The sequence below is a fragment of the Camelus dromedarius genome, chromosome 9 (assembly GCF_036321535.1).
Source record: "Camelus dromedarius isolate mCamDro1 chromosome 9, mCamDro1.pat, whole genome shotgun sequence".
Classification (NCBI taxonomy): Eukaryota; Metazoa; Chordata; class Mammalia; order Artiodactyla; family Camelidae; genus Camelus; species Camelus dromedarius.
The window spans coordinates 31,958,324-31,974,894 of NC_087444.1; the positions used below are offsets into that span (position 1 = coordinate 31,958,324).

The 16,571-nt window shown below is 40.4% G+C and overlaps 1 protein-coding gene across 2 annotated transcripts; it reads left to right on the top strand.

The window, feature by feature from the left end:
• The first annotated feature begins 58 nt into the window (after nucleotides 1-58).
• Nucleotides 59-16,553, top strand: LOC105097711 (ATP-dependent RNA helicase DDX19A). 2 transcript variants are annotated; one of them, XM_010990293.3, is made up of 12 exons: nucleotides 59-220; nucleotides 2,477-2,525; nucleotides 5,233-5,283; nucleotides 6,187-6,322; nucleotides 8,824-8,916; nucleotides 9,993-10,095; nucleotides 10,492-10,606; nucleotides 13,576-13,753; nucleotides 14,085-14,322; nucleotides 15,051-15,213; nucleotides 15,682-15,873; nucleotides 16,289-16,553. In XM_010990293.3, exons 1-12 carry the CDS (start codon nucleotides 164-166, stop codon nucleotides 16,348-16,350), a joined length of 1,437 nt encoding a protein of 478 aa, XP_010988595.1. In that variant the 5' UTR covers nucleotides 59-163; the 3' UTR covers nucleotides 16,351-16,553. The 2 variants fall into 2 exon arrangements, with proteins under 2 accessions (XP_010988595.1, XP_064345048.1); XM_064488978.1 differs by lacking the exons at nucleotides 59-220; nucleotides 2,477-2,525; nucleotides 5,233-5,283; nucleotides 6,187-6,322 and adding an exon at nucleotides 6,623-6,677.
• Nucleotides 16,554-16,571: the final 18 nt, after the last annotated feature.

The window sequence follows — 16,571 nt, forward strand, 5'->3', positions numbered from 1 at the left end:
GAATAGTGACGTCTCATGGCGCGGGGCGGGAAATGACGTCATCTTTGCGCACCGTCGCTTCCGGTCTGCGTGAGTGTTGTTCTCGCGCCTGCGGCGGGCTCAGGGCCGCTGTTGCCGCGCTTGTGGTCCTTTTTTCGCGAGTCAGCCTCCTTTCCCCGGGACCATGGCCACTGACTCGTGGGCTCTGGCAGTGGACGAGCAGGAAGCGGCTGTTAAATCGGTTAGTTGCTTCAGTTCCATGCGGGGGAAACATACTAGGAGGGCCCAAGCGGACCCTGCTTGGAGTCCAGGGAACTGCCCGGGTTGGGAAAGCGGTGGCCCACACACCTTTAAGGTTTGCCGCGGGGAATCATTTAACCCTTATTTGTGCCTAAAGCTGAAGAAACCAATCTGGAGCCTTTTTCTCTTGTCTGGGCCATTTAAAGACTTTTATCCTATGGCAAATCCGTCCCCGCTATGTATTCTGTCTGTCTTGCCTTGCACCCCCGCTTCTCAGTGGCGATTGTAAGGAAAGACATATTCAAATGCTGATTCTCTCTTTCTGATTTCTCTGTTTTCTGGGTGAATCTGTGTTACTCTTAACATTTTTTTAGATGCATGCTTAACATGGTTGGCAGTTTGTAGCTCTTTGCAGAATAACAGATTAAGGTTTATTTTACATTTGTGCTGGATATCAGAGAATAGTCATTTAAGATAGAAATGAAGATTAATGGCATTTTAAAAGAACAGAATGCACCGAAGTGCTGGACTTGCCTAGAGAACAGGAATCAGAACTCATTTCTGCTGCAGCTTAAGATTATTGGGTTGTAGTAGAAGCAGTATAGAAAATATTGTAGGGAGTGTACTTTGGACTTAAGTACTTAAAGAGGAGAGGCCTTACTTGGTTGGTTTGGGGATTTTTAAGGATACTGACAAGATTAGATCTAGAGCTGGCAAGATTTATTGGACTGCAGAGAACAGAATATATTAGGAGTGATGTCTAAAGAAGAGGAGATGTGTGTGGAAGTTACTCTAATAGTCCAGAGGTAGAGGGCCTATGTTGAATGGTGAAAGTGGAGATGAGGGATTCAGGAGATAACTGTGGAGGTACAAAGATTTAGGAAAAAGAAGAGAAGGGAGATAAAGGCAAAGATTACTGCTTTCAGGCTGGATCTTACAAGGTGTTATTAATAAAAGTGCTAATAACAGGACTAAGGGAGTGGGAGGAAAGGCAGATTTGATATTTAGGATGAAGAGTTCAGGTTTGGCTGCTCCGAATTTGAGGAAAGGAGTACAGTTTGGTTAGCTATCTGTGTTGGGAGTCTTCAAGAAGTGTCCAGATTCGATGATCACTGATGAGGATTCACAGGACTCAGCATATAATTAATTGTATTCACAGCTATGATTTATTACAATGAAAAGCAAAATCATCAGAAGGAAAAGGCCCATGTTGCAAAGTCGAGAGGAAAGCAGGCACAAGCTTCCAAGAATCCTCTCCCAGTTTAATTCATGTTGAATTCATGTTTAATTCCTCTAGCCATGGATGAGGTGTTTTCAGGGGAGCTCGTTAGAGACTCGGTGCTTGGGGGTTCTGTTGGAGACCTAGCACATAGTCATCTCTGCCAAACAGGTACCAAAATTTCAGACTCCTAGAAGGAAAGTAGGTGTTAACATAAACCACAAGTTTTCATAAACATAATTAGTGAACCCCTCAGTAGTTCTGGGGATAGTGGGAACCCTCTCAAAATCCAGGTTCCCCAGATGCCAGCCAGGGGCTAGCTTTGCAAGCTGACTTGCCTAAGGATAGCAGTCAGACTTGCTATGTTAACTCCTTTCTGTACAGTACCCACTTGGAAATGTGGCACTGGAGTTCAGGAGGAATTAGGTCAGAGGTATAAAATTGTCAGTTATCCTCAAATCACAAAGTATTATAAAGGATATGGTTCTGTACTCTAGAGTTTAAATCTAGTATTTAGCATCAGATCTTCCCTGAGTGACAGTTACTGAGAATTGATTTCAAATCTTTTTACTATGACCCTAGTCTAGATGTGATATGAATAGCACAAATACAGACCCAAACATACTTGGTATCTGATTTTAACCACTCTGCTTATTGGGTGGCTGGTATAAGTAAATGTGTTAAAACATTGCTTCCTAATAGTTGGGGAGGACTCTCTCCCCATTTTTTTTTAACCATATAGTCTTGTGTACATTAGCTTAATAAATACAGTTGACTCTTGAATAATATGGGGTTTATGAGCCCCTAATCCTTCCTGTAGTTGAAAAATCTCTGAATTTGTTGAAATTGCCCCTCCATATATGTGGTTCTGCATCATCAGATTCAACCAACCACGGGCTGTGTAGTACCGTACTGTTTATCCATGGATAAATGGACCCTTAAAAGTTCAAACTCTGGTTTTTAAGGGTCATTTGTAATTCGTGGTATTTGGTTATTACATAGCTCTGCTCTTAAGTGTTTCTTTTTATTCCCCTTCAGATGAGTAGTTTGCAGATCAAGGAAGAGAAAGTCAAACCAGATACCAATGGTAAGTCACTAGTAACTATAAGCTATGTGTGTGCTTCACTTTGCACTCATAGCTGCAATGTGGAAAGAAGCTTTCTTTAAGTTTTTTTGGGGTTTTTTTTTTGTTTGTTTTTTTAATGGAGGTCCTGGGGATTGAACCCAGGACCTCATGCATGCTAAGCATGCACTCTACCACTTGAGCTATATGTTCCCCGCCACCAGTTATCTTTTGATAGATACTTGGATTGGTTATATTCTATTTTTTTCTTTTTTTCCAGCCATATTCTTTTTCTCTTGTAAACACTGCTTCGTGGAATAACTATGAACTTAATTCTTTTTACATGTATGCAAATATGTTTATAGGATAAATTCTCCCAAAATGGATATTCCATGGTCAAAAGTATATGCATTTGCAATTTTTAGTAGTATTTTCAAAGTACCCTCCATAGTATTATATAATTTACATTTCTATCAATAAAGCATAAGAATGTCTGCTTCCCTATAGCCTCACCACAGAATTTTTAGTCAAAACCTTGAAGTTGATCTGATAGGTGGATCAGCATTTTCATTTGTATTTCATGAGTAAGGTTGAAAATTTTCATAAGTTTAAAAGAATTTGTATTTCCTTTTCTATTGAGCTTTTTCTCTTCTAATTATGAAGAACTTCATATTTTAACTGTGATAGAAGTTTTAATACTTTTGCCAGTTTTATTTGTCTTTAGACTTTGTTTCTTGTGTATTTTTGCTCTACAAACATTTTTATATAGTCAAATGTATCAGTGTTTTACATTATTGTTTCTGAAATTTGAGTCAGTTTTCATAGTTAGTCTTTGATCCTTTTGGAATTTTTCCTGGTGTGCTTTGTGAGATATGGATCTAAATTGTTTTCTCTAGTGTGTTTCACCTTTTAAATTTCAAGATGGCTACAGATTTGTTTCGATACCACTTTTGTATTAGTACATTTTTCCTCTCTAGTTTGAGATACACTTGTATAATATACTAAACTCAGCATTTTCTCATCTATCAAGTTTCTTTTGCATATTCATGTATCAGTATCATATTTCTCATTGCTGGAGCATTATGACATGCTTTAATATCTGTGAGTGCTGGTCTCCATTCATTGATCTTTTTTAGAGTTTTCTTGGCTGTTCTTGCTTATTTTCCATACATATCCTTTTAGAATCAACTTGACTAGTTCTAAGAAGAAAAAGAATCTTTTGGTATTTCTCCTGAGACATGATACATTTATAACTTAACATCTATATGCTGTTGAGTCTTTACAGAAACCAAATGTCTTTCCATTTTTTTCAAATCCCTTTTTGTGCCCTTTAGGAATATTTTAATGACTGTAGGATATATGATGTCCCCCACCTTTTTTTGTGTGTATATATATATTTTTTTTAAGTATAATCAATTTACAATTTTGTCAATTTCTGGTGCAGCATAATGCTTCAGTCATACATAATATACATTTTCATATTCTTTTTCACTGTAAGTTACTAAAGATGTTGAATACAGTTCCCTGTGCTATACAGTATGAACTTGTTGTTCTCTTTCCATTTCTAAAAGTGGAAATATGTGTTCTACTCTTTTTATTGAGGAGTCTGTCTAGAGGCTTATCAGTTTTTTTATCTTTTCAAAGAGCCAGCTTTTGACAATGTTAGTTTCCTTGAACATTTGTCTTTTATTTCATAGGTTTCTACTCTCTATTTTTTTCCTTTCTACTTACTTTGGGTTTACTTTACTCTTCTTTTCAGAGGTATTTTCTGTTGTTGTTTGTTTTTAATGGAGGTACTGGGAATTGAACCCAGGACCTTGTGCATACTAAGCAAGTGCTCTACCATGGAGCTGTATTGCCACCTGCTCTTGTAGACAGCTGACAGTTGAATCTTGCTTTTAAATCCATTCTAATAATTTCTACCTTTTAGTTAGAGTATTTTATCTGTTTATATTTAATGTAATTATTGATGTGATTGGGTTTAGGTTAACAGTTTTACTATTTGCTGTTTACTATTTTACTGTTCTGTTTGTCCCTTCATATTTTATTTCTCTGCCTCTTTTCCTGCCTTTTCAGTTAATTGAATATCTTAGAATTCCATTTTAGTTTATGGACTTTTTAGCTTTATCTCTTTGCATTATTTTATGAATGTTTTAAAGGTTTTTTCATGTAAGTCTCATATTTTTTGTTAACTTTATTTCTGGGTGCAGTATTTTATATTTCTAGATGCTATTATAAGTAGAATCTTTTTAATTATATCTGTTTGTATCTATAAAAGCCATTGATTTCTTTTTATTTTGTACATAGCTCTTTTAATCTTTTGCTGAGATATCTTATTTTGTAGTCATTTTTAAGTTGATACTCGTTTGAAGTCCTGTAAGTTTACAATCATATATTCTACAAGTGGTCATTTTACTTTCTTTTAATTTTTAATACCTTTATTTTCTTTCTCATGTCTAATCATGTGTGCTAATACAATGCTATATTTTAAATTAGGATAAGTAAATCAGAGGTGACATATTCTGATCACTTTAAAGTCAGCCAGCATTTCTAGAAATTTGAAATTTTCTTATGCATTAAATTTCCTAGGAATAAAAATCCATTAAACATAAAGAAATGCCAACTATTTACATTTTGACCACTTAAATAAGGTTTGATATTTATATTGTCCCACCTTTTGAGTGGATTTAATATTTGCCTTTCTGATTATGACAACTGTTTTCTTGTGTAGGTGTTATCAAAGCCAATGCCACTCCAGAGAAAACAGATGAAGAAGAGAAAGGTAACTACTCTTTGAAACCCTGTAGCAAGAGATGTTATATCATCCAGGACATGCCTCTCTGGAGCCAGAGGTACTCTTAGTTATATGATCAAGGAGATGAGGGAGAATCAGCAAAGGAGATTGAGAACAGTCAGTCAGATAGAAGGAGAATCAAAAGAGAGTAGTATCCCAGAAACCAGAAGAAGGAAATGTTTCAAAAGTAGGGAATCATATATAGGTAGGTACTAGGTTGGTTAAGAACTGAAAATTGTTCTGTTCAGTTGATTTAGAGTGTAGAAGTCATTGGTGAACTTGACAAGGGCTGTTAAGGTCAAATGGGGAGGTTAAATTAAAAATCTATTCAGTGTACATTTCACAGGGAAGGGGAGAAGAGGAAGTGGAGCTATGAGTACAGACAGCCTTGTCAGGGAGTGTTCCACAAAGGGAAGCAGAGAATCAGGGCAGTAACTGGATCGGGATGTGGGGTAAAGGAGGAAGCAGATTTACAGTGAGAGATGTTAAAACGTGTACATGTGCTGGTGGGAATGATCCATTGGAGGGGGAAACTGATAATGCGAGAGAGAAGGTCAGTGCTGGGAGAAATGCCCTTTCAGCAAGAAGGGATGGGGCCTGTTGTACAAGTCAGGGGTTAGCCTCCAGGCACAGATGTCCAAGTTACAGGGGTGAAGGTGGAGAACACGCGCACAAACGCAGGTGGGGGTGAGGAGTGGAGTATAGAAAGGCATCTCAGCCCACTGGAGTTTAGCAGTCAGGAGTTTAAAGTGAGACCTTTTGGTGTGATTGTGTCTTTCTTGCACCTTGCTGGCACCTCAGTGTGGGTACAGACGTGGAGAGAGAGGTTTCACGAGGGTGAGGTTTGCTTGATGAATATGAAGATCTACTGTTTTTTTTTTTTCCTGACAGAGGACAGAGCTGCCCAGTCCTTACTCAACAAGCTGATCAGAAGCAACCTTGTCGATAACACCAACCAGGTGGAAGTCCTGCAGCGGGATCCAAACTCCCCACTCTACTCAGTGAAGTCCTTTGAGGAGCTACGCCTGTGAGTGTTCGTTCCTTGGAACAGTTGTTCTTTGCCAGTCCCTACTTTATAACACTTAGCATCTGAGATCTTGTGGAAATTTACTTTCCACTTTTATTTTTCAAAAATCTTAATGTATTTACTTCTTTGACTAACCATGATTCAAAAGTTAAAAAGTATGAAAAAGTTTACAGTGATGGTCTCCTTCCCACTCTTGTCTCTTGGCTATCTAGTTCTCTTCCTCTAGGTAGGGATTTTTAAATGCCACAGATTTATTCATCATAGCTGAAAGTCTTTTTTCTTTTATGCTCTTAGAACTTTCAATAAAATATTGGCTGACAGGTGATTTCTGGATGTCAGGAACATTTCTTATTAGGTAAGCCCTTTTGTTAGACTATAGGGTTTACAGTCTTAAGAACAGTTTATCTGCTTTTATAAAATCTGTCAAAAAGAAAAAAAAAAAAGCCTGTTCAGAATTCCCAATACCTACAGTGGAAAGCAGCCTTCAACATTCCAGAATTTTTTTAAAAATTCAGAACCCTGGATTAAGCATTAAGGGTAGAAATTTATGGCATTGTGCTAAGAATGACTTCTACTGCGTCCTTATTTTAAAGGCAGAGAATTATGAAATGTCATACCAAGTGTTTTGTTTCCTTCAGTAAGTTAGTAAAGGGGTGTTTAGGGGTCATTGGTTTAGGTACATGCCACTGTGCTGGGTGTTACAAGTAACATAAGACATAACTACCTCTTGCTGCCTGCCAGGACCAAAATCCCAGAGAGAAAATAGGTGGTAAATAAGAAAGTGGTGGAATAAATGGATTCTTTGTCTTTGTTCAGCAGAATCTATCATATGCCCACTGTGGGCAAGTAGAGGCCACATTCCTTCCAACTGTTGCCACCATTGTAGAGTAAGAGACATTTAAAAGAAGAGAGCTAACTAGAACCAAATCAAGTTGTTAATGAAGCAGTAGCTAAGAACAAGCTTTTTATTTTTGGGGGGGGTAATTAGGTTCTTTAATTTATTTATCTTTTTTAATAGAGGTACTGGGGATCGAACCTAGGACCTTGTGTATGCTAGGCAGGCGCTCTACCACTGAGCTACACCCTCCCACTAAGAACAAGTTTTTTTAAATGTGGCCTTTTCAGTGTTTTCAGGAAGTTATACTTTCCTGTGTGTATTTCCTCTGTCAAGGGCTTTTTTCAGCAAACCTGTCATCTCTGCTTTTGTTCATAACTGTCAGGGCAGCTGGATGTGCTCTATTGTTTCTTGAACTGACAGTTTGCTTTTCCAAATATCAGTATTTTTTTTTTTAAGTTCCTTTCATTGAAAGGACTGGAGCTCTCAGACCAACTATTGCTGAATTTTCCTCTTTGAAAAGTCAAGTTCTCTCTGATTTAGTTATTAGTAGCCAAAGGAAACAAAGAATAAAACCCAAGTCACCTAATATATTTGGTCTACCTTGTACTGAAAATATTTGGATCTGCAAAATAAAAGAGAAATAATGAGCCACTGATAGCTCCTAGATCACTTGAGTCCTTGTTCAGTAGTGACTCTGTTTCCTTGGCAACCAAGTCAGAATCTATTAAGCTTCATAGCCTTTTCTTCCAAATGGAAGTACGTTACTTTTCAAAGTTCTTTGATTCTGAACCAAAGAATCAGCATATACCAGAAGAACTGCCTTTTAGGGAGTCTCTTAAACTCTATGGAAGGCTTAGAGAACAGTCTTGACTTGGTTTAATTTTTCTTTAAAAATAATCTGGTGTGATTTTTGTTAAACACCTTGTCAATTTAGAGGTAGCAGAGAGCTTATTATAAATGCACTGTAAGAGCAACTTTAATTGATACTTGAGGTGTGGCTACTTAGATAAGAAGTTGTTGCTTTTCTAGTCTTGATTTTTAACCAGACATAGTGAGTAAATCTGAGCATATGTAAAGTTCAGTATAACTGAACTCCCCTTATCTGTTTACTAGAAACTGGCTGAATCAATTTTCTTACCTCTTGATTGTCTCGAGTTCTTGCGCAGCTGGCTTTGTAAGATCCATGAACACAAAATGAACTGTGGTTCAATGGAATATCTGCACTGAGAAATGTAAAGTGAAATCCCAGTCTCTAAAGGGACTTCTGTATCTTAGCAGTATAGTAAGCAGTGTTTATTTTTAGCTATGTCCTTTATAATTTATTTTATACTGTGAATTAATAAATAGCATTCTTGCAGTATCCAGGGAACATTTGTCATTCAAGGCCAACCAGATTTGTAGGTCTGCTGAAAGGATGAACTTCTCCAAGAAAGAAAAGAAGGAAACTAGCCTGAATTTTATAAATTGCATAATTGTTTCAGATTAAGATTTAGTATGGAAAGATGTCGGTTTTGTTTTAGATAGTATCTCTTAAGGCACAGGGAAATACGTCTGACAGATGGGAAGTACCATTCTTTGCTAGATATATGGGAAAATAAAATTCTAGGCCTTTAAAACAATTTCAACAACTAGGAATCCATCCTATCTCTCCTTGGCCTCCTAGGAAACCACAGCTTCTCCAGGGAGTCTATGCCATGGGCTTCAATCGACCATCCAAGATACAAGAGAACGCGTTACCCATGATGCTTGCTGAGCCGTAAGTATCACAGACCCCAGTGCACCTCTTAAGAATTTGGTTTAACCTCTCCCGCCAAGAGCCATAGTGTTCCTGAGCACAAGATGGGCCATTGAGGACAGCATACTTCTTTCAGGGAAACAGCTTGGACAAGTGCAGAGAGACTCAGATGCAATTCAGTACAGTTTCTGCTTTTTCTACTTAATAAAAACTGATAGAGAAAATTGGTGCTGTTAATCTATGCAATTTTAAAAGCTGGGTTTTTAAGTTTTTGAAATTTTTGAGACCTACAAAAAGGTATCATGAGCAATAACCAGGAACATCTCTGCAACCCCATCCTGCCAAAAAGTGAAGTGTTATTAATCTAGTTGACAACTGAAGCCCCCATGTTCTCCTCTCTGTTCACAGCTCTGTCTTCCACCCAAGTGAACCTCATCCTGACGTGGGTCGTCATTCTCTAACTTCTTTATCCTTTTACCACGTATCTTTGTGTCCCTAAGAATCTAAAGAGGAGTTTGCATATTTTTAAACCTTAGATAAATGTTATCATACTTTTTGTAGCAACTTTTTTTTTATTCAACTCTATTATTATTTCTCTTTTTTTAATGATAAAAATGCCACCTATTTCCACAACAAACGTGAAGTGAAATGTGAAAGTTCCCTCTAAAGCATCTGACTTGGTATTTTAAATTTTCCATAAAGATGAGAAACAGGAGCACACAGAAGGAGCCAAGTCCTGGAGACACATATGGCTCAACAGAAAATGTCCCCGGGGACTTGTCTCAGCACAGATCTTACTCTGCAGTCTTAATTTCCATGGGCCCCTTGGGGTACAAAATGAGGGCACTCTAGCTGTGCTAGAGTCTAGAGTGAGGATTTCTTAGTGTGAGCCCATCTAAAAGAATCATTATTTCCCTTAATATTTAAGCAGTTTTTTAAACAACATATAAAGAAATTATCTTTGTGCTCAGTGCAGAAAACCTGGGTAATAGGAGCATGAAGGGGGAATATCCATATTCCTACCACCCAAAAAGAACATTTGGACACTTGATTGTTTTACCTAATATTATTTTCATCTCGGTTCTTCCTTAATCCAGTCCACAAAACCTGATTGCCCAGTCTCAGTCTGGTACTGGTAAAACAGCTGCCTTCGTCCTAGCCATGCTCAGCCGAGTGGAACCAGCAGAGAGATACCCCCAGGTGAGGGCTGGGGAATCCTGGGGGCTCTGGCTTGCTTGTCCTGGGAAGGGTGGCACCATCTGGTGGGAGATTAATGAGAGTGCTCCTGGTGGAGCCTGAATGTTTCTGATGCCTCAGATTGTGGCTCAGGCAAAGCTCCATAGCACACCAGGCCCTGACCTGGGTAGAGTTGAGTTGGAATCAGCAACCTGAAACAGTGGCTTCTGAAGGCATCCACCAAGCCAGGGCTCTCTACTGAAGGCTTCCATCTATAGCTGAGAGGTGGACCTGGTTGACAAGGATGTGGTTCCCTGTACTGTTCAAGTAGTAATGACAGCAGTGTACTTGCTGCTTTAGAGCCTGTTGTCTGTTACTGCAAGGCTCTCCTAAACTCATCCTCTATGATCTGCCTGTCAGTGTCTGTGCCTCTCCCCAACATATGAGCTGGCGCTCCAAACAGGAAAAGTGATTGAGCAGATGGGCAAATTTCATCCAGAACTAAAGCTTGCTTATGCTGTTCGAGGCAATAAATGTGAGTATGAAGGGACAAGACCTATGCCGTGAGTCGGGGTGGGTGGCTGGATGTTTGAATTTTGGAGATGTGATGACCATATTCAACTTTCTGATTCAGTCTGATCTTGGAGCCCAGATCCACTGCTTTTAGCAAATCTATTTAAATACTTGCTGACTTGTTATTAATCCTCTCCACTCTTAAAATAAGATTTTAAGTTTTTTTTTAAAATCACATGGAGTTCTTAAAGTGTGAACTTTTCCACTGAAGAGACAGGGTTTTGGATTTGGCATCCAGAGTTCTGGAAGCTGCTTACTAGGGAGGGCTTAGCACTGAGGATGGTAGGTTGGGTCAGATCTCTTTCTCTAAAAGTTAAGCACAGCATTAGTAAGAGTAATCTAAGAGCACAGACAGTTCACTTGGTCTTATCAAAATCAGAAATCCTTCCAACGAGTCTTTCTTCCTTGTCTGCAGTGTGTAGGGAGTGTGCGTTAGAGTAGGGGGAGGAGCAGGTAGATTAGGGGTGATAGGGAAGTTGTCAAAGTATATAAAACTGCAAATTAATAAGAAAAAAGTAAACATTTTCATAGGAAAATGGACAAAGAGTCCCAGATGAATAGATGCGTCACAAAAGAAGGAATTCAGATGGTCAGTAAATATGAAAAATTGATGAGCCTCACTAGTCATCAGGGAAGCATCAGTTGAAACCACTATATGCCTCTCAGCGGGTATAAATGAGGGAGTCTGACACCACCAAGTGTTGGCAAGGATGTGGAAGAATTGGAACACTCATGTGCTCCAGTGGGGAGTATACACTGGCACGATCACTTCAGGAAGCAGTTGGCATTACCTAGAAGAAATAGAAGAGAGACATCCCTTCCACCCAGCAGTTTATAATTCCAAAAGTTCTTAAACTTTGTGGTCTCTTACACTCCTTTAAACATTGTTTTGGACCCCCAAAACATTTTTGTTTCTGCAGGTTATCTCTTGATTTCTGCCCTATTGGAAGCTAAAATTGAGAAATTTTTTAAGTACTTTGGAAGAAGAGAAGAAAATCTGACCTTTCAGATAATTACAGATACTCTTTTTTTTTGGATGCCACACCAAAACTTAACAAGGGGTAATTACTTAAAAGTTAGTTGCGATGTGGCATCTGAAATCATATTAATAAACTCTTGGTGCTTTTACATTAAAATTCCTTGGTCTCTCTCTTGCACTTTGAATGCATCTTTTCCCAAGAATGATTTTTTATATCATACCTTAGTCATTTGGAAAATCCTGTCTTACTGAGTTATGCTGATCTTCCAAATGCTGACATGTTTCATTATACAGAATTTTAAATAGCATTTAAAATGCACTAATAATCACCACCAAACTCCTCAGAGGGGTTTATACATGGAGAAATGCTCAGCCTTCTTATAACTGCACCTACAGGTTTTTTCAAAATATGAATTCTAATTTTCTCTTAAGCTTAAATGTTACCATGACAGCAAATAACAGCTGATTGTTTTCATTGTAGAGACAGGCTCTCTTTGCTAATTTTCAAAAAAGTGTTTATCAGATTCCCCCCTTGATTTTCTATAGTTTGTCAGTCAACAAATGAAAATGACTAGTGCAGTTTACCACATGAATAATCACAAATGAGCTTTTCCTGGAGAAAATTGTCATATTTCAGCATGCAGCAAGAACACTTTAACTAATAGTTATTAAGTTGGATATTTTTGTATTAATGTCTCAAACTGATGGGTGCACACAAATGTAGTGTACCAGAATCTTGTGACAACATGTATCTTCTCTAGATTGTTTTATAATAAATAGCAGGGGACTTCACTGTGTATAAAGAATTAATATATTAACTAATGTATCATTTTTTAGAAGTTCAGTTTAGACTGATGGGCAATGGACAATGAGAACCACAGCGTATGTAAGACTTCATTTAAAACTTTTCCAATAGATAGTTGATGACTTCCAAACTCCCCTTCTCAAATCTTAAACTTTATTTTTAAAATAAAGATATTCACATTTCAAAATTGAAAGGATATATGGAAGAAACTTTTTTTTCTCCCATACCTTTCAACCACCTAGTTCTCTTTCCTAAAGGTACCTAGTACTAACTAATTCTTATGTGTCCTACAGAGATAGTCTGTGCGGCTACAGGCAAATAATCATGTGTGTGTAAATATATAACATGTACATTCACATACACGTACGTATATTATCTGTACTCTTTTTTGCCCTTTTTGGTATGCAAATTGCTCTGCAATTTTTTTTTCACATTTAATAATGTATTTTGGAGATTGCTCAATATCGGTTCCTAAACAGTTTTATACTTTTATTGGTATCTTATATTGGGTGTATCATTTTGCCTAATTAGCTATGTTTTGATACATGCATATCCTTGGATATGTTACTTCACACATATTCATATACGTATAGGATTGATTCCTAATAGTGGAAGTATTGGTCAAAGGCTACAGTGCATTAGTAATTTTATACTTGGCTGTATCCCTCTACTCCCACCAGGTATAATTTGAGAGTAATGTGTATTTTAAAGAGAATTTGTACTGAGGAAAATTATCTACACAATTAGAATATCTAACAAAGCAAGAAACCATGGGGCCAAGATCCTTGGAGTCTAAACTACCAATTCATGAGGAAATTAATGAACCATGAGTGAAGGATGGTATGAAAAGGATGAGTAATGCCAGAGAGAGAGTTCGATGATGGTGAATTATAGGAGAAAGTAGGAAAAGGGAAACTAATACTTATGGAGGGTTCAGTGTGGAGGATTTAATCCCAACAGTGCAGTGACACGAGTGTCAGGATGCCCATCTTGTAGTGGAAGAACCCAGGAATTTTGGATAATACTTCTGTATATTTTGAAATCTTGAGTTAACTTGTTCTACTAGATCTGGAAGGATGGGCAAGGCTTTCTTTTCTAAAGCTGGTTTAGCCATGAAAATACCCACAGACAAATCTTGTCTCCACAGTGGAAAGAGGTCAGAAGATCAGTGAGCACATTGTCATTGGCACTCCTGGGACCGTTCTGGACTGGTGCTCCAAGCTCAAGTTCATTGACCCCAAGAAGATTAAGGTGTTTGTTCTGGATGAGGCTGACGTGATGATAGCTACTCAGGGCCACCAAGATCAGAGCATCCGCATCCAGAGGTAGGGACACTTGAGGCAGGAGGAACTCTCCAGACTCCATTTTGCCCCTGCCAGGTTCTTTCCTCCACTGCTCCAGGAGCATTTGTCTGATGGGCCATTTCCGTGTCAGCATGGACCACACTCCCAGCTTGCGCTGAGGAAGGAGACTTAGGGAACTACTGGCACCCCGTCCCTGCCCTGTGTCTGCTCGCACCTCCTTCCTGCAGTGCTCCTCTCCTCTCTGCTGCCTTCCTGGGGGTGTAGGTCACCCTGGCCCGGGAGGCCGTGCTTCTGTACCTCCCAGTGAAACATTTGGGCGGGTCATGCCGAACACCTGGGCCTTCCCTTGCAGGATGCTGCCCAGGAACTGCCAGATGCTGCTTTTCTCTGCCACCTTTGAAGACTCTGTATGGAAATTTGCCCAGAAAGTGGTTCCAGACCCAAATATCATCAAACTGAAGCGCGAGGAGGAGACGTTGGACACCATCAAGCAGTATTACGTCCTGTGCAATAACAGAGACGAGAAGTTCCAGGCCCTGTGCAACCTGTATGGGGCCATCACCATCGCTCAAGCGATGATCTTCTGTCATGTGAGTAGCAGCAGCAGCAGGAGCAGGGGGAGGAGGAGGAGGAGGAGGAGGAGGAGGAGGAGGAGGAGGAGGAGGAGGAGGAGGCCTGTGGGGGAGGAGCTCCCTGGAGGGTGTGGCCCCACCCCTCCCTCTCAGTCAGCTCCACCTTAGTGCTGGGGCCAGGTTCCCTCCACACAGCTGGAAAGGAAATGAATCCCCTACATCTGGCCCAGGACAGATTCTCTCAGATTGTAATGAGTTGTAAGATGAAGACTGCAAGAGCTAAACCTTCTTTGATCCCACTTGTTAGAGATAACTTGGAAAAAACTCCAAGTAACATCTAAGGAAATAATTTTAAAGTATTAAGACTATAGGGCGGAAGGTATAGCTCAAGTGGTAGAGCGCATGCTTAGCATGCATTAGGTCCTGAGTTCAATCCCCAGTACCTCCTCCAAAAATAAATAAACCTAATTACCACCACCCCCCAAATTAAAGCATTAAGACTATAGAGTATTTAGGAAAGAAAACATTTGGCTCAAACCACAGTCTTCCTAGATGAACACTAAGATCATTGAGTTATTCATGCTAGAAAAATCGTGGCTAAAAAATAGAGAAAATTTAAGCCTGATCTCCTGACTGAACTCAGCTGAGCCTTTATGCATGTTAATGGCAATAAGCCACTTTTCTGCAGGGGTCTTCATTTTTTTTTTTACAGGTATCTTCATTTAAAACAATTCTTTTCACTCCAGACCCGTAAAACAGCTAGCTGGCTGGCAGCAGAGCTCTCAAAAGAAGGCCACCAGGTGGCTCTGCTGAGCGGTGAGATGGTGGTGGAGCAGAGGGCTGCCGTGATTGAGCGCTTCCGAGAGGGCAAAGAGAAGGTTCTGGTCACCACCAATGTGTGTGCCCGCGGTGAGCACAGAACGTACCTCAGTATGCTAGGCTCAGGGGAGCAAGAGAAATCCTCGTGTGGGGGACACTCTGGTGGTGTGGGGTAGAGCAGGTGTGCTTGGTGGCGACACTGTTTGCTAGGAGAGCCTGTTTAGATTCCCTCAGCAGATGAGAACTTTCACAGAAACCAGGAGTCTTGATTTGGTGGTTTAGAACGGTGCCTGCTCTTCTTGGGGTCCCTAGTGAGGCTTTAGCTGCTTCTCCACATACTTGTACCCAGCAGAGGCTTTGACTGATCTTGTAATTTGGCCAGCATCTGTGAAAGTTCTGTTTTTCCCGTCTGGGTTCTGCCACCTGCCCCTCTGTCCAAATCCCAGAGCTGGCCCGTCCCAGACTCTTCTTCCACCTGAGGTTGGTGTGTGCAGGCCCGAGTGTGGGTGACAGTGAGTTACGTCCCGCCTTACTCCTCTCCACCTCTCCTCCCTGCAGGCATCGACGTTGAACAGGTGTCTGTCGTCATCAACTTTGACCTCCCCGTGGACAAGGATGGGAACCCGGACAATGAGACCTACCTGCACCGGATCGGGCGCACCGGCCGCTTTGGCAAGAGGGGCCTGGCAGTGAACATGGTGGACAGCAAGCACAGCATGAACATCCTGAACAGAATCCAGGAGCACTTCAGTGAGTCCCCTGGAGGGTCCCTGCCCCGCCCTTGCCTTACAGGGGCGAGTCAGGGGGGAGGGGAGGTTTTCCTGTGTCCCTGAGAGAGGCCTTTGTTTCCGTCCCATTCTCCTCCTTCCCTACAACGCAGAAGTTCACAAAGAGCACACCTGGAGAGTTTGGGGCTCAGGGACTTGAATGACAGTCCCCCTTGGCCAGGCTGAGGGGCCCAGTGCTCTGACTGTTGTCAGTGTCCCTCGCTCAGTCACTGGAAGCCTCTGGGGTTCCGTGAAGGATCCCTGTGGCCAGAGGCACAGAAGTTCCTAGGGGGCGGAGACCTGAGTTTCCTCTCTCCCTGCTGTGTGGCCCCTTCCCTGGTGCTTGTCTCTGTGTAACCCCATGTTGATCTCTCTTTGAATTCCATTTCTCCCCCCAGATAAAAAAATAGAAAGACTGGATACGGATGATTTGGACGAGATTGAGAAAATAGCCAACTGAGAAGCTGCAGCAGTCAGTGGTGCCCGCCCTTGGCGCTCCCCCTGCGTGGACACTAGTGCTTTCACGGCCTAGCCCTCGACAGTCACCACAGAGATGAAGGCACGAGTAGAGAGAAACTACCTACCTCATTTTAAATTACGTTTGGACTTGACAAAAATTGTGCAAATGATGGGGGAAGGTAGGAAAAAAATGCATTTTGAAAAGTTTAGTCTTTCTTCCCT